The sequence below is a fragment of the Scardinius erythrophthalmus genome (assembly GCF_964197995.2).
Source record: "Scardinius erythrophthalmus genome assembly, chromosome: 11".
Classification (NCBI taxonomy): Eukaryota; Metazoa; Chordata; class Actinopteri; order Cypriniformes; family Leuciscidae; genus Scardinius; species Scardinius erythrophthalmus.
The window spans coordinates 44,624,536-44,649,548 of NC_138231.1; the positions used below are offsets into that span (position 1 = coordinate 44,624,536).

The 25,013-nt window shown below is 44.5% G+C and overlaps 1 protein-coding gene across 1 annotated transcript in view; it reads left to right on the plus strand.

The window, feature by feature from the left end:
• slc16a10 (solute carrier family 16 member 10) overlaps positions 1–18,412 on the plus strand; it is a 69,220-nt gene extending 50,808 nt beyond the window's left edge. The window contains exons 5-6 of the mRNA XM_081377995.1: positions 7,090–7,318; positions 16,036–18,412. Coding sequence (XP_081234121.1) covers positions 7,090–7,318; positions 16,036–16,250 — 444 coding nt within the window. The 3' untranslated portion in view covers positions 16,251–18,412. The remainder of the gene's footprint in view (positions 1–7,089; positions 7,319–16,035) is intronic.
• The last annotated feature ends 6,601 nt before the right edge of the window (positions 18,413–25,013 follow it).

The following is a 25,013-nucleotide window of genomic DNA, read 5'->3' on the forward strand; positions in this document are numbered from 1 at the left end:
TGTTCTCTGTATTAACAGCACTCCAAATTTACAAAAAAATAAGCTCAATGTTAAATTTGACCGGAGTTTTCCTTTAAAAACTTTTACGTAGGAGTCTTAGCTTAAGAGCGATTCGGGGCCAATCTAAGAACAACTCTGAGCAAGGAAAAGACAAAAACTTTCATCTTAGTGAGGAGGCAGGGCTGACCCCGTTGCTATGTATGACACAATCTTTTGAAGACTGTGATTGGTTGGTAGTCCAAGAAGGAAAAAAATTGTGATTTGTCTATTCTAAGCCTTCACTTTGAAATTACATGCGACTGTGTACATTACACACTGCTGCATTGTTGCATTTTCCCAGTTGCCAAATATCGTAATGTAGTGATTACTTTCATTTCTGGCGCTATTGCATTTCTGCGGTGTCGGAGATGTTAGCGCGTCTCTAAGATCAGTCACAAACATGATCCATGCACGATCTAATCTTTAGCGTCTTATTAACTCACTGTCATCCATTGTCTGCAACAGATTTCTTCTCCTTCTTCTTTCTGCCATGTTCTCCTCTGCTGAAGAAAGTCTTCAGCCTCTTAAAAGTCCTCGTCCGTGCTCCTAACAATTTTGACCTTAAGACCTCTTTTAAGGGTTAAGATGCTTTCTGAATTACTTTTTTCTTTACTGGGATTTTTTTCTTTAATTTTAAGAGTAAACGGCCACATTTCTAAGAATTTTCTTAGAATTTTGTCACTAGGAGCGACTCTTTGCATTAAGATTCTTTATGAATACGGGCCCGGGTATATTTGGCCTGTACTTGAACTCAATCTTTTGATCCAGATATACTTAAAAGCAGGGTTCACCAATCTCGGTCCTGGAGGGCCGCTGTCCTCAGAACAGCGGCCCTCCAGGACCGAGATTGGTGAACCCTGCTTAAAAGAATAATTAAGAATTCAAAGTACTGTATACTTGTCTTGTAGTTGTGTTAACTCTTTTGTAGGCTAGTCCACTGGTCGTGTAAATCAATTTACTCTAATTCTACTTTTTTGTTTAAAATGTTACCTTTCTTTATGAAACTTACTGACATTCAAGTGTTAAGATTAAAAAAGGATGCATGAAGCTAATAACATGTTTTTAAATTTAAAGTACAGTTAAAGGTATTTTTCAAGTGCAAAAATAATAATGTTACATGTTAAGTGCAAAGTATAATGTTATGTTTACTTAAAGAAGACTTACAAGTACACTTGCAGTATAAACTACGAAACTAGTAGTTTACTGAGAGTACACAGTGTACTTTCATAAACTAAAAAATGTACTACTTGTATTAAAACAGTAAACTAGTATACTTATAAGTTCACTTGTAGTACAGATGCATTACAAATGAGAAACCTAGTTGTGTACTTAGTTTACTACTCTTACAAATACTAAAAATACGAAAAGTGAGCCAATTTAGTCCCAAGCAGTATTGAAATAGTACACAATTTTACTACAAGTACACATTGATATTAGTATACTTACTACATAAAGTATACTTAAAAATATACCTGAAAATGACTTAAGTATACTTCATAAAATGAACATGAAGACATGCACTTTTATGATGAAGAGATGCACTTTTAGAATGGACAGATGCACTTTTAGAATGGATAGATGGACTTTTATGATGGAGAGATGCACTTTTATAATGGATAGATGGACTTATGATGGAGAGATGGACTTTTATAATGGAGAGATGGACTTTTAGAATGGATAGATGGACTTTTAGAATGGATAGATGGACTTTTATGATGGAGAGATGCACTTTTATAATGGATAGATGGACTTATGATGGAGAGATGGACTTTTATAATGGAGAGATGGACTTTTAGAATGGATAGATGGACTTTTAGAATGGATAGATGGACTTTTATGATGGAGAGATGGACTTTTATGATGAAGAGATGCACTTTTAGAATGGACAGATGCACTTTTAGAATGGATAGATGGACTTTTATGATGGAGAGATGCACTTTTATAATGGATAGATGGACTTATGATGGAGAGATGGACTTTTATAATGGAGAGATGGACTTTTAGAATGGATAGATGGACTTTTAGAATGGATAGATGGACTTTTATGATGGAGAGATGGACTTTTAGAATGGATAGATGGACTTTTATGATGGAGAGATGCACTTTTATAATGGATAGATGGACTTTTATGATGGAGAGATGGACTTTTATGATGGAGAGATGGACTTTTATGATGGATAGATGCACTTTTATGATGGATAGATGGACTTTTATGATGGAGAGATGGACTTTTATGATGGAGAGATGGACTTTTATAATGGATAGATGGACTTTTATGATGGAGAGATGGACTTTTATGATGGATAGATGCACTTTTATGATGGATAGATGCACTTTTATAATGGAGAGATGGACTTTTAGAATGGATAGATGGACTTTTATGATGGAGAGATGCACTTTTATAATGGAGAGATGGACTTTTATGATGGAGAGATGGACTTTTATAATGGAGAGATGGACTTTTAGAATGGAGAGATGGACTTTTATAATGGAGAGATGGACTTTTAGAATGGATAGATGGACTTATGATGGAGAGATGGACTTTTATGATGAAGAGATGCACTTTTAGAATGGACAGATGCACTTTTAGAATGGATAGATGGACTTTTATGATGGAGAGATGCACTTTTATAATGGATAGATGGACTTATGATGGAGAGATGGACTTTTATAATGGAGAGATGGACTTTTAGAATGGATAGATGGACTTTTAGAATGGATAGATGGACTTTTATGATGGAGAGATGCACTTTTATAATGGATAGATGGACTTATGATGGAGAGATGGACTTTTATAATGGAGAGATGGACTTTTAGAATGGATAGATGGACTTTTAGAATGGATAGATGGACTTTTATGATGGAGAGATGGACTTTTATGATGAAGAGATGCACTTTTAGAATGGACAGATGCACTTTTAGAATGGATAGATGGACTTTTATGATGGAGAGATGCACTTTTATAATGGATAGATGGACTTATGATGGAGAGATGGACTTTTATAATGGAGAGATGGACTTTTAGAATGGATAGATGGACTTTTAGAATGGATAGATGGACTTTTATGATGGAGAGATGGACTTTTAGAATGGATAGATGGACTTTTATGATGGAGAGATGCACTTTTATAATGGATAGATGGACTTTTATGATGGAGAGATGGACTTTTATGATGGAGAGATGGACTTTTATGATGGATAGATGCACTTTTATGATGGATAGATGGACTTTTATGATGGAGAGATGGACTTTTATGATGGAGAGATGGACTTTTATAATGGATAGATGGACTTTTATGATGGAGAGATGGACTTTTATGATGGATAGATGCACTTTTATGATGGATAGATGCACTTTTATAATGGAGAGATGGACTTTTAGAATGGATAGATGGACTTTTATGATGGAGAGATGCACTTTTATAATGGAGAGATGGACTTTTATGATGGAGAGATGGACTTTTATAATGGAGAGATGGACTTTTAGAATGGAGAGATGGACTTTTATAATGGAGAGATGGACTTTTAGAATGGATAGATGGACTTATGATGGAGAGATGGACTTTTATGATGAAGAGATGCACTTTTAGAATGGACAGATGCACTTTTAGAATGGATAGATGGACTTTTATGATGGAGAGATGCACTTTTATAATGGATAGATGGACTTATGATGGAGAGATGGACTTTTATAATGGAGAGATGGACTTTTAGAATGGATAGATGGACTTTTAGAATGGATAGATGGACTTTTATGATGGAGAGATGCACTTTTATAATGGATAGATGGACTTATGATGGAGAGATGGACTTTTATAATGGAGAGATGGACTTTTAGAATGGATAGATGGACTTTTAGAATGGATAGATGGACTTTTATGATGGAGAGATGGACTTTTATGATGAAGAGATGCACTTTTAGAATGGACAGATGCACTTTTAGAATGGATAGATGGACTTTTATGATGGAGAGATGCACTTTTATAATGGATAGATGGACTTATGATGGAGAGATGGACTTTTATAATGGAGAGATGGACTTTTAGAATGGATAGATGGACTTTTAGAATGGATAGATGGACTTTTATGATGGAGAGATGGACTTTTAGAATGGATAGATGGACTTTTATGATGGAGAGATGCACTTTTATAATGGATAGATGGACTTTTATGATGGAGAGATGGACTTTTATGATGGAGAGATGGACTTTTATGATGGATAGATGCACTTTTATGATGGATAGATGGACTTTTATGATGGAGAGATGGACTTTTATGATGGAGAGATGGACTTTTATAATGGATAGATGGACTTTTATGATGGAGAGATGGACTTTTATGATGGATAGATGCACTTTTATGATGGATAGATGCACTTTTATAATGGAGAGATGGACTTTTAGAATGGATAGATGGACTTTTATGATGGAGAGATGCACTTTTATAATGGAGAGATGGACTTTTATGATGGAGAGATGGACTTTTATAATGGAGAGATGGACTTTTAGAATGGAGAGATGGACTTTTATAATGGAGAGATGGACTTTTAGAATGGATAGATGGACTTTTAGAATGGAGAGATGGACTTTTAGAATGGATAGATGGACTTTTATAATGGAGAGATGCACTTTTATAATGGAGAGATGGACTTTTATAATGGATAGATGGACTTTTATGATGGAGAGATGGACTTTTAGAATGGATAGATGGACTTTTATGATGGAGAGATGCACTTTTATAATGGATAGATGGACTTTTATGATGGAGAGATGGACTTTTAGAATGGATAGATGGACTTTTATGATGGAGAGATGGACTTTTATAATGGAGAGATGGACTTTTATGATGGAGAGATGCACTTTTATAATGGATAGACGGACTTTTATGATGGAGAGATAGACTTTTATGATGGAGAGATGGACTTTTATAATGGACAGATGCACTTTTATAATGGATAAATGCACATTTATGATGGATAGATGCAATTTTATAAAGGAGAGATGGACTTTTAGAATGGATAGATGGACTTTTATGATGGAGAGATGGACTTTTATGATGGAGAGATGGACTTTTATAATGGACAGATGCACTTTTATGATGGATAGATGGACTTTTATAATGGATAGATGCACTTTTATAATGGATAGATGCACTTTTAGAATGGATAGATGCACTTTTAGAATGGATAGACATTAACAGATTTTTACAGCGATTGATTCCATCAATCTTTTCACAAAACTGACAAAACCTTGTCAAAATCCATCAACATTCAGTGCATGAGCTACATTCTGACATTCTAACTGAAAGTGGGTGAATATCAAAATACATGATAGAAACATTTTGTTACACCAATTACAAGTGTTTTTATTACAACATTTGGCCCTGGACTAGGGTATTCTATTTGTCCATTCTATTGGCTCTATTCTATTTTGAAGACTTGTGCTGGCTGCACAAGTCTAATTTAAGGCTCTCACAAATAAATAGTATGGGTATATTATACATTTTCTGAGTCATCAGAGTGCCTTGAGTATTGAAGTTGTTGACTTTTGTGTCCGTGGTGTTCTTTCATGGCACAGCGATTTTAGGCGGATTTTTAGTTTAGGCGGAAATTGTGAAAAAATGTGTGTTATTTCTGGTTTAAAGAAGTCATGTGACCTCTGTGTTTGTCAGACAGATTCAGTACTGGGCTTAAATGAAAGCCTAAAAGGTCCCCTTTCCAGCGATACCAAGCACCATATTATAGAATATTGACAATATCCCTAGCATGAGCCTAAACCAGATATACACCAGATTTCAAAAACGGAATTTATCTTAGGGGGTTAGTAACTTCATGAGCTGAAAAAAGTGATTTCGCTACCACCCCTGCACTGCTATAGTGATTTTTCTAATACTAGGGGTGTATACCTTGCCAAATAACAATGATAGCATTTTTTCCCCCGATGATACCGATCAACCCCCCGGCTCATGGACTACATGTCTTTCGGAATTTTGAGAGTAGCCTACAATTCTATTGAGGTTCTGAGCCTGCTGATCAACTATTAGTGAAATCATGACAGATCCATTGATTTTGGTTGGATTTTTATGATTTTTTCTGTGGAGTGAGTATACTGTTTGGTGAAAAGAATGACATATTGACTGATGTCATAACTTGGGGGAATAGTTGATTGCCAATGAAGTAAAGATGAAAATATTGGAAAAAAGTGAGAAAACGCCTAATTTTTTGCATTAAATTGATGCAAAATCATGTAGAAATGTGTTTTAAGAGTTATTTTTTCAGTGGATGTTGTCAGCAAATGTGTTCTTTGTATCTGGAATGCATTTATTGACAGCCTACCAAACCCACTGAGGATTTGAGGGAAAAAATCATTTTTCACATTTTTCTGATAAAAAATAAAGGGTGCATACACTAAAATGGCCACACTTTTTTTTCGCGATATTTCCGGCAGAGCAGACCCTCCAATTATTGGTTCTTAGGGTCAAAGTTAACAGAAAAAACACAAATAAAAAGTATAACAGACCATGTCAGGTTCAACCCATTTTTGAGACTTTGGCTCCCCGACTACTGTGGTATTAGTATCATATTTGGATATTGGAATAATAAATTAAGTAGCCTATCTAATTGTCTTTTTTTTTTTTTTTTTTTTTTTTTTTACAGTTTTATAGGGGTTTCTTAATTTTAGACTAGTTGACCAGCACACATTTTATGCAATGCAATATAATGCATGTGTGTCGTCTTCGTCCACCCCCCCCCCCCCCCCCCATTCGTCGTCGTAGAAGTAGTAGTAGTAATCCCCCCCCCCCCGTCAGTACGCAAAAAATAATTTCAAGGTTGGCAGGTATGAGGTCGTGTTTCTGCCCATGCGAAGCGTCATCACTGAAAATCCCTGCATTATTCTCAGACTTTTACACAAATACTCTGTTTCACACTAACACTGTCATCAGAAGTGAGCCACTGACCGCTAGATAACACAGGTTTCATTGGTTCAGTGCATCAACCTCAGTGTGTCCCCTGTCGAGCGTCTCAGGTTCAGCAGTGCTGTGTTTCGGCAGGTGTCCTCCTTCATGGTGATCGGGGTGATGTCCATGATGATTCCTCTGTGTCACGTGTTCGGCGGGCTGATCGCCGTCTGTCTGCTCATGGGTCTGTTCGACGGCTGCTTCATCTGCATCATGGCTCCCATCGCCTTTGAGCTGGTCGGCTCCCAGAACGTGTCGCAGGCCATCGGCTTCCTCCTTGGCATGATGTCAATCCCCATGACCGTTGGGCCGCCCATCGCAGGTAATGTGTGTGTGTGGAGCGTCCTGCAGTGAACCTGTCTGGATCAGGGAGCCCAGTCCTGCTCAAACATGGCTTGAACACACCTCAACACACCTGTGTGTGATCTGAAGATCTTCATTAGCGGGTCAGCGGTGTTGAAACAGGACTGGCCTCCCCTGATCTAGAGAAATAAAGGTGAACTGACTGAAGTGTGATCATCGTCTGCCACCTGTTGGCTGGAGTAGGTACTGCGTCACTGTGGCAGATTTAAAATTAATGCATTACTAGAGTATGGCACCGTAACATTACAAATAAAATGCCAGTTAAACAGGTTAATTAAGTGAGATTCTTAACTCGTGTGCGGCAATTTTAAAAAGTTACTCTGAGGTCCTTAAAGGACAAAAATGTCCATGTCAAAACACTGACATAAAACTTTGAAACTTGGGAATGCAGACTTAGGTTTGGTCTCATTTTAAAGAAGACCCTTGGCAGATTATTGTTGAAGTGAAAATTGTAGAAAAAAAACTGATTGTAGAATATGAAAACTCTTTAAGATTTTTTTTAAATTATAATATATATATATTTATAAAACATGTTAAACTCAAAAACGTCTAGAAAATCAAAGTCATAAATTTGAATCAAGTCGAGTTCAAAATGTCAAGCTCTGGTATAAACAGTGCTGGGATTTGTGATTTGCACTCAAGGTTAATTTCGTTAACGAAAACTGAAACTAAGACTAAAACTATTGGTCAAAAAACATTTTCATAAACTAAAATAAAATTAAAAATTCATAATAAATGAAAAACTAAAACTAAACGAAACTAACAACAGTTACTGAAAAACGAACTGAAATAAAATAATAATTAGCAAAAATAAATAATATTTTTCGTAATTAATAAGCTTTTTACTTTGGCTGAAAATCTGACCTGTATCTGTTTATGGTGGTAACGCCTGTATATGGCGCTTCATGCACGTGAAGCTGAGGCGATTAACCTGTGACGCGCTCACTGAAGGACCATAGCATCGAACACATCGCTAATCCTAAGCGGCTGTTCATAAAGGATGCGTCTGTGGCAGTGGAATGGGAAATAACACAAGGTATTGAGACGCAAATTGGACATCTTTTAACTTGAGCGCAGCGTTTTTAGAATGCCGTTTCATGTGTGAGACGCGGGTGCAACAGCAAAACAAGTCCGTCAAGCACAAAAAATCTTTAATGTAGCCTACTACTACTGTATGTTTGAGATGCCATGCTTTCATGAAGGTTGATGGGCTGAAATGCACTTACAGTGCTGTTATTATCTTTGTAATGGTAATGGTAATGGTAATGGACGTAATGGTTTTTATACTGTACAAACTGTATATTCTGTCCCCTTACACTAACCCTACCCCTGAACCAGGGGTCGGGAACCTTTTTTGACCAAAGAGCCATTTTTTAATTTTTGGATAATGCATTTTTCCAAAAGAACCACAGTAGGAAAAAAATGTGCCTATATTATTAAAGTTAATATTAAAGACGTGCTTTTTTCAATAAAAAATTCAACAGTAGTAATTATTATTAATATTATTTAATTATTAATATTATTAACAAATATTCAGCAAACAATAAATAAGTTGCAATATGGAATTGATTGTGCAGGGCTTTCACTGTGAGGTTGAGTAGCCTACCAAGTGATGAGCATATATATACCCTTTTGTGTGCGTGTGCATGTGAGAGAGAATGAATGCACACAGTACTATCTGCTGTGTTTACGTGAATACTCGACTTAGCATTTTGATATATTTCTGTGTTTATTTGGCCGTTTAGGCGCGCAACCGAAGACAAAGGCTGCTTGTCCGTGTTCGGAGCTCGCGCACAGTATCCTGTCAGTTCTCTTTCGCGACTTATCGCGCTTTTAATATTTCTTTTCAATATAAAGCACATCCTGTTCTTTTCTTTCTCATTCATTCATGTTTTGTTTTTAATAACTTTAAACAGAATCGTCAACTGAAATCTGCGCGGATTATCAAAAATACGACACATTTATAGGACATAAAGGGTCTCACTCAAAAGTGAAAGTACCAGCGGGTGAAATGTCTCTTTGCGCAGCAAAGTACCCGTTTCAATAAAATGTTATATTAAAGTTTATAAAGTCTACTTTTACATTTTTGCTGCTGTTCTAGAATGGTTTTCGCCAGCTTGAATCCCAGTGCAGGAGCTGTAGGTTACCACAGAAACGTAAGCGGTTAGTTGATTGCTGTGGTGACTCGTGACACTCGCGAACAGCACTGAACACGCACTTTTGCCGGTACAACTTTAATATTATTATTATCATAAACTTTTCATTAACTTCAGTAGGCTGTACTACAACAAGGGAATTGTAATTGGTTGCTTTTTCTGCAGAGAGCCGATCTCTGTTGATGTGTTTTAATTGTTTTTCATCGATGGTTTGTTGGTAAAGGGTTAGAGACCTCGCGAGCCACATGATTTTTGCCAAAGAGCCAGATGTGGCTCGCGAGCCATAGGTTCCCGACCTCTGCCCTAAACCGACCCATCACACACAACTTTCTGCATTTTTACATTTTCAAAAAAACTCATTCTGTATGATTTATAAGCTTGTGTGCCTCAATTTAGGTCCCTACTGTGACACGAGTCTCCATGAGTCTGTGTGCATTCAGGTTTAAGTCCCAACCAGGATAGAAAAACATGTACACACTCACACACTCACACTCAAACATATCTCAGTTGGTCCTGCAGATTGTAGAAAAGGTGTACAGAATCCAGTTCGGTTCTCGTCCACCACGCTAAAATGGGGTATTACTCACAGTAGTACATCCAGAGCAGGGCTCTGGTGATGGAACAAGAAGTGAAAGCACTATTAGCGAAGGAAGCTATAGAGCTGGTTACTCCGGCCAACAGAGACTCAGGGTTCTACAGCCGGTATTTCATTGTTACAAAAAAGGATGGGGGATTACGTCCCATTTTAGATCTTCATCTTCTCAATCGTTCAGTAAAGAAGTTAAAATTCAAAATGCTAACGTGGAAGCAAATCGTGACTCAAATCAGATCTGAGGACTGGTTTGTCACGATAGAACTGAAAGATGCATTATACTTCCATGTCTCCATCCTTCCACAACACAGGAAGTTCCTGAGGTTCGCTTTTGGGGGAAAAGCTTACCTGAATCGGGTTCTTCTATTCGGTCTAGCTCTATCACCCCGCACGTTCACGAAATATGTAGATGCAGCTCTAGCCCCGCTCAGACTGCAGGGCATACGCATGCAGATGGTGGTTCGGCATCGAGATGTCGTTCTCGCGTATATGAAGAAATTGGGATTGAGATTGAATGCCAAGAAAAGTGTGCTTTCTCCAACACAGAGGACCACCTTTCTTGGTGTCGTGTAGGTTTCAGTGACAATGAGGGCCGTGCTCTTGCCTGTTCGTGATGCTTTGATCCTCACAGTTGTAAAAGAGATAAAGCTAGGCCAGTCACTCACTGTAAAACAGTTTCAAAGGCTGTTGGGCCTGATGGCAGCAGCATCCAACATTATACCATTTGGCCTGCACTGTGGTGGCTCAAGACCAAGGAGTTTCCCCCGAGGGGGAACTCACTCTGTATGATCAAGATAACACGGCGGTGTCTCCGTGCCTTGGTTATATTCTTCTTCTTTACTTTATTTATATAGCACAAGTAAACACAACTGAAGTTGACCACTGTGCTTTACATAACAAGGAAAGCATGAAAAGGAGAAACATCACAATTGCACAATATAATCATAGCCACATAAAACATTAAAATTAAGGAAATGCCTGTTCGAAGAGATATAACTTTAGTTTAAGTTTAAACTCATAGAAGGAAGTCAACGATCTCAGCGAGGAGGGGATGCTATTCCACAGCCTTGGACCGATAACAGCGAAAGCACGATCCCCTCTCGACTTTAATCGAGAATGTGGCAGGGACAAATTAAAATTACTAGAGGACCGTAGACATCTACCAGGCACATTCACAGTCAGAAGTTCGGATAAATAAGAAGGTGCAAGACCATGTAACGATTTAAAAACAAGCAACAATAATTTCAAGTCAACCCTATAGCGCACCGGCAGCCAGTTAAGCGACAATAAAATTGGAGTGATGTGTTCATGTCTGCGGACCCCAGTTAGGAATCTGGCAGCAGCGTTTTGGACCATTTGAAGCCTTGTGATAGAAAACTTGGGTAAACCTGCATATAAGGAATTACAATAATCCAGGCGGGACAGAACAAATGCATGTATAGTTCTTTCAAGCTCCAATGGTGATAAGAAAGACTTTACTCTGGATAGCAGCTTCAAGTGATAAAAACATGATTTAACTACTGTGTTTATATGTTTATCAAGCTTAAGAGAGGAATCCAACGTAACTCCCAGACTCCTAACAGTAGGTTTAATATCACAAAATTGGTTTGCAGCATTAAAGGTGGTTTTTCCATTTCCTATGGAGGGCCCAAACACAATAGCCTCAGTTTTGCTAGCATTCAGATGTAAAAAATTTGCGGACATCCAGGATTGTATTTCATTTAAACATGCAAAAAGGGTTTCCAGGCCCTTTGAGTCAGTACGTTTAAAAGGCAGATAGATTTGAGTATCGTCTGCGTATAAATGAAAAGACACTCCGTATTTCCTAAAAATTGATCCCAGCGGTAACATATATAATGAGAACAAAGTAGGAGCCAAAATGGAACCTTGTGGAACGCCACAGGCAAGAGGAGTTACAGATGAAACAGAACCTCCAATGCTAACTGAAAAGGTTCTATTTGTAAGATAAGACTTGAACCAATTGAGAGCATTTCCTCGGATGCCCACAAACTTTTCCAGACGTGATAATAAAATACTATGGTCAACAGTATCAAATGCTGCACTCAGATCTAAAAGAATTAGAATGACAGAATCCCCAGAATCAAGAGATAAAAAAATATCATTCAAAACTCTTAACAAAGCCGATTCAGTACTGTGGTTGATCCTAAAACCAGACTGGAATTTTTCAAGAATACTATTCTCATCAAGAAAGCTCTGTAACTGTAGTAACACAGTTTTCTCAAGAATCTTAGAAATAAATTATAAATTTGAAATGGGTCTGAAATTTGATAGAACTGTAATGTCCGTATTAGGCTTTTTCAATACAGGTTTCACCATGGCATGTTTACAGAGGGCAGGAACAAAACCTGAGTAAAGGCACTTATTTATAATGGACAAAATCCAAGACCCAATGTTATGAAATATTAATTTGAAAAACCATGTCGGCACAATATCAAGAGATGAGATAGTAGGCTTGAGCATAGCGACTATATCTGTTAGACTGGTTAAAGTAATTGGCTCAAAGGAATTTAAAAACCTGGTAGCCGTGGGGGTATCCGAAAAGTCAATGGTGGAAGGTACTATAGACTGTCTAATTTTAACTAATTTCTCCACAAAAAAATGTAAGAAATTTTCACAAGTAGAAACAGATTCAGTCAGATAATTATTGGCCACAGGATTAAAAACCAAATTTAATACCTTGAATAACATCCTAGGATTGTTTGAATTTCTCGCTATCAACTCAGAGAAATAATTAGACTTTGCTGTTTTAACAGCTCTTTGGTATGACCATAAAGCTTCTCGTAATATCTCATAGGACACCTGGAGCTTATCCTTTTTCCATCTCCGCTCAGCTCTTCGGCAGAGTTGTCTTAAGTGACGAGTGTTACTATTCAACCAAGCTTCAGTTCTATTTTTCTGACATTTAAGTCTCCAAGGTGCAACAATGTCAAGAGCGTTGGTACACAGTGAATTAAATAAGCTCAGTAGCTCATCGATATCTACTGCATTTTCTAGGTGTTCACTAGGGAACACCTGCTCTGCATCAGAAAAGGCTGCAGAAAATGCTTCGACAGATGATGGACAGGATAAGCCTACACGTGACCATTTACTCGGTCTAACAGATGGCATGGTGTGGCATGGAAGATCAACATTAAAAACAACTGGCCTGTGATCTGAAAAACTTAAGTCACCAATTTGAACATCTGAGATGGCAAAACCATGGGATAAAACTAGATCTAATGTGTGGCCATGTAGATGGGTTGGCTGATTTACCCATTGAACAAAATCGCATGCTTCAATAAGACTCAAAAAGTCTCTGGCTAGTGCTGAAGAGTCAGAGCATACATGAACATTAAAATCACCAACAATTAAAAGTCTATTGTATGTAGTAGTAATACCCCCTAAAAAATCTGAAAACTCATTTAAAAAATTTGTGTTTGTTTTCGGAGGCCTGTATACTACAGCAATTACCAGTGAGTTTGACTGGTCTAATGAGAGGAGTTGTACTTCAAAAGTCAAATATAAGTCTGTTTCCAATAGCCTACAACAGAAACAGTTTTTGAAGACAGTTGCAGTTGAAGACATATGGAGGAAACCTTGGTTTCTATCCCAGGGTCCGGTGTTAGGAGCTCTTTGCCATCGAGTCTCGCTCTCTCTATAGATGCTTCTCTCACAGGCTGGGGAGCGGTAGTGGAAGGCTGCTCAGCTCAGGGTCTATGGAGGAGTCATCATCTTTCGTGGCACATAAATGGCCTGGAGATGATGGCGGTCTTCAATGCATTGAGACACTTCCTTCCAGACCTGAGGGGCCATCATGTGCTTGTTCACACAGACAATTAGAATATAGGAGCAGACATCCTGTCGAGGCAGGGGCTGAGGCCTGGGGAATGGAGGCTCAACACCGAGGTGGTGGAGCACATTTGGGGAGTTTATGACCAGGCACAGGTGGATCTGTTTGCTTCTCAAGATACAACGTACTGTCCACTTTGGTTCTCTCTCACGCATCCAGCCCCACTGGGACTGGACACAATGGTGCAGACTTGGTCGAGGCTACGTTTGTACGCATTTCCCCCGATTGCTCTGCTCCCAGAAGTTCTGGAAAAGGTTCACCAGGTCGGAGTGAGTGTTCTGTTGGCCAAGCTGAGTGTGGTTTTCAAACCTAGTATCCCTTCTCGACGGCCCTCCACTGGAGCTGCTGGTCAGGGGGGAACTTCTATCTCAGGCGGGGGGAGCAATCCTCCATCCCCGTCCAGAAACATTCAACCTGTGGGTGTCTCTGAGGGGGCCCGACTCATAGACTCTGGTCTCTCAGCTGAGGTTGTAGAGACCATACTTAACTCCAGAGCTCCGTCCACGAGGAAGCTATATGCCCCAAAATGGAGAGTGTTTACCTCTTGGTGTGATCTAAGACAATGGGATCCAGTTAATTGCACTGTTAGTTCAATACTTGAGTTCCTGCAAGATCGTTCTGCTTCAGGGTTATCTCCTTCCACACCGAAGGTTTATGTTGCAGCCATTGCTGCCTACCATGTGCCCCTGGTGGGTTTATCTGTTGGAAGAGATCTTCTTATTATATGTTTCCCTCGTGGCACCCTGAGGCGGAGGCCTGCAGTTCCAGCTTGGGATCTGGCTTTATCTGTCGCTCCCTTTGAGCCTCTTGATTCTGTCTCAGAAAAGTTTCTGACCCTCAAAACTGTGTTCCTTCTAGCCATTTCCTCACTAAAAAGAGTAGGAGATTTTCAGGCCCTGTCCTCCATGCCTTGAGTTTGCACGTGGGATGGTCAAAGCATTCCTCTATCCGAAACCCGGATATGTCCAACCAATGTACCATGGCCTATCGTACTGAAAGACAACCTCATTTCTCCCGTCAGAGCACTGGACACTTACGTCCACAGAGCTGCCCAGTGGAGGAAGTCTGATCAGCTGCTGGTGTGCTTTGGGCCTCCTAGGAAAGGCCTTCCTGCATCCAAGCAGACTGTTAGCAAATGGATAGTCGAGGCTATTTCACTTGCATATGAGGTTGTGGGCCAGCCTTAACCTTTGGCCACTAGAGCCCATTGTACTTGGGGTATGGCGGGCTCCAAGGCCCTAAATTCTGGGGTGTCCCTTCAAGAAGTTTGTGATGTAGTGGGTTGGTCTTCGCCGCTCACGATTGTCAGATTTTATGACCTAGACTTGGATACCCCTGGGTCTAGAGTTCTCATGTCGTGACAGTTTTAACATAACATGTTTTCGTTCGGGCATTCTCGTTCCCAAAGCGCCATTGACGCAGTGCAAGTTCCCTCAAAATGTAACGACTGTAACCCTAGTTCCATGAGTAAGGACAAGACGCTGCGTCACTTTGCCATACTACCTACATCCCTGTGATCGACTTGCTTTGGCCTTTTCGAAGCTAGCGCCGGTCAGGCCGGATGTGCTTTTATCCTTTCCTGGTCATGACGTCACACGCCTGTGACGCTCATTCTCGCCATTGGACTAGTTGACGTGCTTCAGACGCAATCACGTAGGGGCGTTCCCAAAGCGGCATCGACGCAGCGTCTCGTTCCCTACTCAGGGAACTAGGGTTACAGTCATAACTTGAGATGTTTTCATTGCATTTACACCCTTTTGACCAGCAGGTGTCATCTTGAAACAGTGAATCATTCTTCAAAACAATTGGTTCAAATTTCTCCCATCACTACTGGTTCATGGCTTCACAGAGATCATCGCCAAAGTTAGAAACAGTTATGAAGTAACAAAAGCCTCGTTTATTGAAATCACATGACGAGGCGCCCGTCACTAGTGCCGTAAATTAAAATGTGTAATTTTTGAAAGTAGTTTTGAACCACAGATTTGAAAGCAGTGATTTGGAGCACAAGCGTCTCAGTCATGTGTTCAGATGGCAGTGCGTTGAGCTGATCTGAGGTCTGTGTGTGACTCTGTACCCAGGGTTCCTGAGAGACCGGCTGGGCACCTATGACGTGGCGTTTTACCTGGCGGGCATCCCTCCACTCATCGGCGGGGCCGTGCTGTGTGTGATCCCGTGGGTGGAGGCGCGGAGGAAGAGGAAGGAGGCCGACGCCACTGCCGAAACCACAGAGAAAATGCTGGAGCACAAGAGCTTCACGGACGTCAAGAACCAAGACTCTGAATCTGTCATCTGAGGAACATTCACAGCGCAGAGACTGACCGGTGTGTGTGTGTGTGTGTGTGTGTGTGTGTGTGCGCAGGAGAACATGCTAGAGCACAAGAGTTTCACGGACATCAAGAACCAAGACCCTGAATCTGTCATCTGAGGAACATTCACAGCGCAGAGACTGACCGGTGTGTGTGTGTACGTGTTCAGATGTGTGTGTGAGTGTTTTTTCAGATGTGTGTGTGTTATGTAATTTTATATCCCCGCAGGAACGGCCGTCAAACAGGGCTTCTACATGAATGTGATTCTTGAGCTATGCATCTTTCAGAAAAATATTTTTGTACTGAACTTTTAGGGTTTAAAAGGGAAATAGTGTAACATGAACAATCATGAAGAAGGGAAGCCCTGAAACCTTCATCCTCAGAGGAGATTCATGGGATCTTATATTAACCAGTTAGAAAGTATTCATATGTTTCCTTTATTCTTATAATCTAGCTTGTTTTATGTCAGACTATAATAAGTAACTTGTATGATTGTTTTAATTGGGAAAGTTAGCCATATGTCTTAATTTCTTCCAGTACTGGAAAAATTTGAAAGATGTTTATGCAGATGAGCGCTTTATTAGAGCAGACGCCATGCGTTATATGCAATTATATAAGAAATATTTCATTAATGCTGTTTTAATGTGTATAGCAGTCTGATGAATCCCAGTGTTGTTCTCGTGTTTATGACGTCTGTGTTTGACACGGCTGCTTACATGAGCTTTACCAACCAGGGCAGATATCAGCATATTAGTATAATAATGAACTGGGGTTGTTTGCTATGCAGTGAAGTTGAAATGCTATTTTCTTTATCAATGTTAAAAAGCAATGGTGTTGATTGGCTAGATGGAGCCAAGCTGCCATTGTGATCTCAGAGTTTCCCCTTTATTTCGACTGCATGCGTCATGTTCACATTTACTGCCAATGAGGCCTTGACTGAAAACAGCACATCCGCAGAGGCGTTTATTCGTTCATCAGTGAGTATGAATGTCTGAGACTCGTGCATGACGCGTGTGGCAGCGTGTCGCCTCAGGACAGTCGTCACATGATCAGATGATCATAGGAGTGTTAATCTGGTCCAGTAATCTACCTCGATTGACATTCGTCCTCAAATGTGTCTCTGAGGATCATAAACTCACCAAGTGCTCGTGCCACTTCTCACACATCCCATGTTTCTTCTGTTGTGTTTTTATGAGTACTATTACTTGTTTCACATGTGTATTGCAACAACCTTCGTTTGTGCCTTGACAATATGATTATTGGACAGAGATGAAGTATTGATTTGACAATGAACAGGTTCTAGTCGTTTCAGTGGGAAAAAACTGAACATTTCAGAGGAAAAGCTTGATCGGAGAGATAAGCTCAGCGGAGAGTCTGTCTCTTAACTCTTGATTGGTTTATTCAATTCTCTTTGGTTTGAAACCATTTCCATGTTTTTTGGGAAGATTTTTTTAAACTTTTTTGTACATGATCATTTTTGTATTTGTTTTTATTTATGCTGTTGACGTAAATCACTGTTGCACACCAAACCAGAGAAGGTTCTGCTTCTTGTAACCTCATATTCTGTGATATTAAATGTGGACTGGTTTTGATGAGCGCTGCAGTGATTTACTCAGGGTAATAATACATGTAAAATAACTTGTAAAGTTTCTCCAGGCCTCAGCTAAACACCAATATTACTGACTTCAGTCCTTGAGGAATTTATTGAAATCTTATTGTCCATTTATCTGTGATTGTAACATTTAAAAATGACATTTACTGAATAGTAAAGTAAAATATACCATTGGTTGCACTTAGTACTTGCATATACAGTGTAATTACCAAAGTTAGTATGTAATGATTATAGTTAGTACATATGTACATGCGGAACAGGACTGTAAAATAAAGTGCAAACGAAAATAGTTTCATAACAAGTAGTTCATATGTTCATAACACTATGTTCATAACATAGTCTCATGAAACTGTTTTCCTCCATGTATAATCTCAACGCTGATGGTTGAATACATGTCAAGATTCTGCAGCTTCATCTTAGTGATCTTGATCTCATGATTTGCATGATTTTACCTTCTGTTATTTCTTGTTGTATGTACAACACACTTGGTATAAATGAATACAACAATAAAGAAAACATTATTGGTTTTATTAATGAAGTGGTTTTCAGATAATCGTTTTGTGAATGGCGTAGCACCTTTGCTTGTTTTTTTGATTTTGTCTTTGTTTTTTAAGGAACGTTTTGTCAAAGTGTGTGTGTATGGTGACACTCCTAACAACCGCATACACGTGTTCATGAAGACACTGAACAGAGCTGGATCTTCACTCGCACTATTATTCCCTATAATTTCACAGGCTAAACACTGGATATTGAGAGGAGTCCTAACTTTCCCTTGCAGAACAGAATCTAACTCGTGAAAACCGGCGCGTTAACCCCAGCGCTTCTCCAAACGACCCATATCCTCCGAGCGATCACCGACAGACTCTCACAGAAGACTGACTCGAGGACGAGTGTTTCTGGACGTCGTCTGCAAGTTCACATCACCCGGGTGGAAGTAATTTTGACACTCGTGTCCTCCTTCAGCTCAGGCAGTGCAGTCAGGAGAGTGGGGTAAGCTGTGACGCGGTTAATGGACATGTCACGGATACACCACCTTGTGGACAAAGGCCTGAGATGTTGACAGCAACCTCATCACAGCCAAACAACAATTATTAGAGCTGTTTTTACCTTGATTACTCTCTTATCACAGATGAGACACCTTGAACAAAGTTTAAAGTATCGGCCACAAGACTCACTTCACGCGCGGCTTCTTGGAGAATCAAGTCCAGTGAGTGTTTGCTGCAGTGCACATACAGTGAGTGCGGGTTTAACTCTTTAAGCTGAGCTTGGACGCCTGAAAAACACCCTGACATATTAGATCAGGGTTCCTCAAACCCGGTCCTGGAGGGCCGCTGTCCTGCAGAGTTTAGCTCCAACCCTGATCAAACACACCTAGCTGTGAGTTTCTAGTGATCCTGAAGACATTGTGCCAAGTGCCAACTAGTCTCTCCCTATGGAGGATCCCTTTACCATTCTACAGATGAAGCGTTGTCGGGAAACTCAATTCGCGTTCCTACCCCGAATTGATAAAATAAAATAAAATTCTGTATCAAAAATTATAAGGAAACGCCAGTACTTTGTTTAGGCTTGGCTTGTAAGGAATTCCAAACCTGCGCACATATATTCAAACGCACATAACTATAGAACCAATTCTTAATGCGCATGTGAACGCCATCAGCGTTTCTCACAGGTTCACGTTTAAAGTGTGTAGAGAGAATGGTGTCGTCTTAGCGGCCCCTAATTTAACAACAAATGATCGTTGCGACGGAAGTGAATCAATCAAAACTAACTTTAGCTGGAAAATAACTTTATTAAAGAACCGCTATAAAGCCAAAACAATCTCTGTTACCTTAAATTATACGCTTATCTCTGTAAAGCTGCTTTGAAACAATCTACATTGTTAAAAGCGCTATATAAATGAAGATGACTTGACTTGACATTGATCAGCTTGCTCAGGTGTGTTTGATCAGGGTTGGAGCTAAACTCTGCAGGACCGAGTTTGAGGAACCCTGTATTAGATGCTCCATCAAAACAAAATCCTGCGATGCGTTCAATGGGGATGTTTAGTCTTAAAAAATATCCTTGATGCAACTGAGAAGAGTTTCTCCAGTGCTGTCCCGGGCGTTATAAAGTCCCAGAAACACAGTGTGAGGCTCCGAGCTGCTGTCACCATACTCCAGACTGCAGGAGAACTGCTCAGCGGTGCTAACGCTAGCCGTACCGTCCGCTGGAGGCCAGAACATCGGGCAACAGTTTCCCTCTGGATAGCACTAGCAAACTTTTCAATTATTTCATTTTGTATAGTGTCCGAAATCCAGTTGTCTCTTCCTTCTATCCACTATTCTTCAGGGAGATGATAGGTGCGCTCCTACAGTATTCCTGCGCGTGCTGTGTCGCCGCTGAAGGCGATTGCCTCTCTGCCCAGGAATCGGGCGGCCCTGAAGAGAAGCTCCAGCAGTGTCGGCCGTAGAGCCGCGGTCCTGAAGAGAAGCTCCAGCAGTGTCAGCCGTAGAGCCGCGGCCCTGAAGAGGAGCTCCAGCAGTGTCAGCCGTAGAGCCGCGGCCCTGAAGAGGAGCTCCAGCAGTGTCGGCCGTAGAGCCGCGGTCCTGAAGAGCAGCTCCAGCAGTGTCGGCCGTAGAGCCGCGGTCCTGAAGAGGAGCTCCAGCAGTGTCGGCCGTAGAGCCGCGGTCCTGAAGAGGAGCTCCAGCAGTGTTGGCCGTAGAGCCGCGGTCCTGAAGAGGAGCTCCAGCAGTGTCAGCCGTAGAGCCGCGGCCCTGAAGAGGAGCTCCAGCAGTGTCGGCCGTAGAGCCGCGGCCCTGAAGAGCAGCTCCAGCAGTGTCAGCCGTAGAGCCGCGGTCCTGAAGAGCAGCTCCAGCAGTGTCAGCCGTAGAGCCGCGGTCCTGAAGAGCAGCTCCAGCAGTGTCAGCCGTAGAGCCGCGGTCCTGAAGAGGAGCTCCAGCAGTGTCAGCCGTAGAGCCGCGGTCCTGAAGAGCAGCTCCAGCAGTGTCAGCCGTAGAGCCGCGGCCCTGAAGAGGAGCTCCAGCAGTGTCGGCCGTAGAGCCGCGGTCCTGAAGAGCAGCTCCAGCAGTGTCAGCCGTAGAGCCGCGGTCCTGAAGAGGAGCTCCAGCAGTGTCGGCCGTAGAGCCGCGGTCCTGAAGAGGAGCTCCAGCAGTGTCGGCCGTAGAGCCGCGGTCCTGAAGAGGAGCTCCAGCAGTGTCAGCCGTAGAGCCGCGGCCCTGAAGAGGAGCTCCAGCAGTGTCGGCCGTAGAGCCGCGGCCCTGAAGAGCAGCTCCAGCAGTGTCAGCCGTAGAGCCGCGGTCCTGAAGAGCAGCTCCAGCAGTGTCAGCCGTAGAGCCGCGGTCCTGAAGAGGAGCTCCAGCAGTGTCAGCCGTAGAGCCGCGGTCCTGAAGAGCAGCTCCAGCAGTGTCAGCCGTAGAGCCGCGGTCCTGAAGAGGAGCTCCAGCAGTGTCAGCCGTAGAGCCGCGGTCCTGAAGAGGAGCTCCAGCAGTGTCAGCCGTAGAGCCGCGGTCCTGAAGAGCAGCTCCAGCAGTGTCAGCCGTAGAGCCGCGGTCCTGAAGAGAAGCTCCAGCAGTGTCAGCCGTAGAGCCGCGGTCCTGAAGAGCAGCTCCAGCAGTGTCAGCCGTAGAGCCGCGGTCCTGAAGAGCAGCTCCAGCAGTGTCAGCCGTAGAGCCGCGGTCCTGAAGAGAAGCTCCAGCAGTGTCAGCCGTAGAGCCGCGGTCCTGAAGAGAAGCTCCAGCAGTGTCAGCCGTAGAGCCGCGGTCCTGAAGAGAAGCTCCAGCAGTGTCGGCCGTAGAGCCGCGGTCCTGAAGAGCAGCTCCAGCAGTGTCAGCCGTAGAGCCGCGGTCCTGAAGAGAAGCTCCAGCAGTGTCAGCCGTAGAGCCGCGGTCCTGAAGAGGAGCTCCAGCAGTGTCAGCCGTAGAGCCGCGGTCCTGAAGAGGAGCTCCAGCAGTGTCAGCCGTAGAGCCGCGGTCCTGAAGAGCAGCTCCAGCAGTGTCAGCCGTAGAGCCGCGGTCCTGAAGAGAAGCTCCAGCAGTGTCAGCCGTAGAGCCGCGGTCCTGAAGAGCAGCTCCAGCAGTGTCAGCCGTAGAGCCGCGGTCCTGAAGAGCAGCTCCAGCAGTGTCAGCCGTAGAGCCGCGGTCCTGAAGAGAAGCTCCAGCAGTGTCAGCCGTAGAGCCGCGGTCCTGAAGAGAAGCTCCAGCAGTGTCGGCCGTAGAGCCGCGGTCCTGAAGAGCAGCTCCAGCAGTGTCAGCCGTAGAGCCGCGGTCCTGAAGAGAAGCTCCAGCAGTGTCAGCCGTAGAGCCGCGGTCCTGAAGAGCAGCTCCAGCAGTGTCAGCCGTAGAGCCGCGGTCCTGAAGAGAAGCTCCAGCAGTGTCAGCCGTAGAGCCGCGGCCCTGAAGAGGAGCTCCAGCAGTGTCAGCCGTAGAGCCGCGGTCCTGAAGAGGAGCTCCAGCAGTGTCGGCCGTAGAGCCGCGGCCCTGAAGAGGAGCTCCAGCAGTGTCAGCCGTAGAGCCGCGGCCCTGAAGAGGAGCTCCAGCAGTGTCAGCCGTAGAGCCGCGGTCCTGAAGAGCAGCTCCAGCAGTGTCGGCCGTAGAGCCGCGGTCCTGAAGAGAAGCTCCAGCAGTGTCAGCCGTAGAGCCGCGGTCCTGAAGAGCAGCTCCAGCAGTGTCAGCTGTAGAGCCGCGGTCCTGAAGAGCAGCTCCAGCAGTGTCAGCCGTAGAGCCGCGGTCCTGAAGAGAAGCTCCAGCAGTGTCGGCCGTAGAGCCGCGGCCCTGAAGAGGAGCTCCAGCAGTGTCAGCCGTAGAGCCGCGGTCCTGAAGAGGAGCTCCAGCAGTGTCGGCCGTAGAGCCGCGGTCCTGAAGAGGAGCTCCAGCAGTGTCGGCCGTAGAGCCGCGGCCCTGAAGAGCAGCTCCAGCAGTGTCAGCCGTAGAGCCGCGGTCCTGAAGAGCAGCTCCAGCAGTGTCAGCCGTAGAGCCGCGGTCCTGAAGAGCAGCTCCAGCAGTGTCAGCCGTAGAGCCGCGGTCCTGAAGAGGAGCTCCAGCAGTGTCAGCCGTAGAGCCGCGGCCCTGAAGAGGAGCTCCAGCAGTGTCAGCCGTAGAGCCGCGGCCCTGAAGAGGAGCTCCAGCAGTGTCAGCCGTAGAGCCGCGGTCCTGAAGAGAAGCTCCAGCAGTGTCGGCCGTAGAGCCGCGGTCCTGAAGAGAAGCTCCAGCAGTGTCGGCCGTAGAGCCGCGGTCCTGAAGAGCAGCTCCAGCAGTGTCAGCCGTAGAGCCGCGGTCCTGAAGAGAAGCTCCAGCAGTGTCAGCCGTAGAGCCGCGGTCCTGAAGAGGAGCTCCAGCAGTGTCAGCCGTAGAGCCGCGGTCCTGAAGAGAAGCTCCAGCAGTGTCGGCCGTAGAGCCGCGGTCCTGAAGAGCAGCTCCAGCAGTGTCAGCCGTAGAGCCGCGGTCCTGAAGAGAAGCTCCAGCAGTGTCAGCCGTAGAGCCGCGGTCCTGAAGAGAAGCTCCAGCAGTGTCGGCCGTAGAGCCGCGGTCCTGAAGAGAAGCTCCAGCAGTGTCAGCCGTAGAGCCGCGGTCCTGAAGAGAAGCTCCAGCAGTGTCGGCCGTAGAGCCGCGGTCCTGAAGAGCAGCTCCAGCAGTGTCAGCCGTAGAGCCGCGGTCCTGAAGAGAAGCTCCAGCAGTGTCAGCCGTAGAGCCGCGGTCCTGAAGAGGAGCTCCAGCAGTGTCAGCCGTAGAGCCGCGGTCCTGAAGAGGAGCTCCAGCAGTGTCAGCCGTAGAGCCGCGGTCCTGAAGAGCAGCTCCAGCAGTGTCAGCCGTAGAGCCGCGGTCCTGAAGAGAAGCTCCAGCAGTGTCAGCCGTAGAGCCGCGGTCCTGAAGAGGAGCTCCAGCAGTGTCAGCCGTAGAGCCGCGGTCCTGAAGAGAAGCTCCAGCAGTGTCGGCCGTAGAGCCGCGGTCCTGAAGAGCAGCTCCAGCAGTGTCAGCCGTAGAGCCGCGGTCCTGAAGAGAAGCTCCAGCAGTGTCAGCCGTAGAGCCGCGGTCCTGAAGAGGAGCTCCAGCAGTGTCAGCCGTAGAGCCGCGGTCCTGAAGAGGAGCTCCAGCAGTGTCAGCCGTAGAGCCGCGGTCCTGAAGAGCAGCTCCAGCAGTGTCAGCCGTAGAGCCGCGGTCCTGAAGAGAAGCTCCAGCAGTGTCAGCCGTAGAGCCGCGGTCCTGAAGAGCAGCTCCAGCAGTGTCAGCCGTAGAGCCGCGGTCCTGAAGAGCAGCTCCAGCAGTGTCAGCCGTAGAGCCGCGGTCCTGAAGAGAAGCTCCAGCAGTGTCAGCCGTAGAGCCGCGGTCCTGAAGAGAAGCTCCAGCAGTGTCAGCCGTAGAGCCGCGGTCCTGAAGAGAAGCTCCAGCAGTGTCGGCCGTAGAGCCGCGGTCCTGAAGAGCAGCTCCAGCAGTGTCAGCCGTAGAGCCGCGGTCCTGAAGAGAAGCTCCAGCAGTGTCAGCCGTAGAGCCGCGGTCCTGAAGAGCAGCTCCAGCAGTGTCAGCCGTAGAGCCGCGGTCCTGAAGAGAAGCTCCAGCAGTGTCAGCCGTAGAGCCGCGGCCCTGAAGAGGAGCTCCAGCAGTGTCAGCCGTAGAGCCGCGGTCCTGAAGAGGAGCTCCAGCAGTGTCGGCCGTAGAGCCGCGGCCCTGAAGAGGAGCTCCAGCAGTGTCAGCCGTAGAGCCGCGGCCCTGAAGAGGAGCTCCAGCAGTGTCAGCCGTAGAGCCGCGGTCCTGAAGAGCAGCTCCAGCAGTGTCGGCCGTAGAGCCGCGGTCCTGAAGAGAAGCTCCAGCAGTGTCAGCCGTAGAGCCGCGGTCCTGAAGAGCAGCTCCAGCAGTGTCAGCCGTAGAGCCGCGGTCCTGAAGAGCAGCTCCAGCAGTGTCAGCCGTAGAGCCGCGGTCCTGAAGAGAAGCTCCAGCAGTGTCGGCCGTAGAGCCGCGGCCCTGAAGAGGAGCTCCAGCAGTGTCAGCCGTAGAGCCGCGGTCCTGAAGAGGAGCTCCAGCAGTGTCGGCCGTAGAGCCGCGGTCCTGAAGAGGAGCTCCAGCAGTGTCGGCCGTAGAGCCGCGGCCCTGAAGAGCAGCTCCAGCAGTGTCAGCCGTAGAGCCGCGGTCCTGAAGAGCAGCTCCAG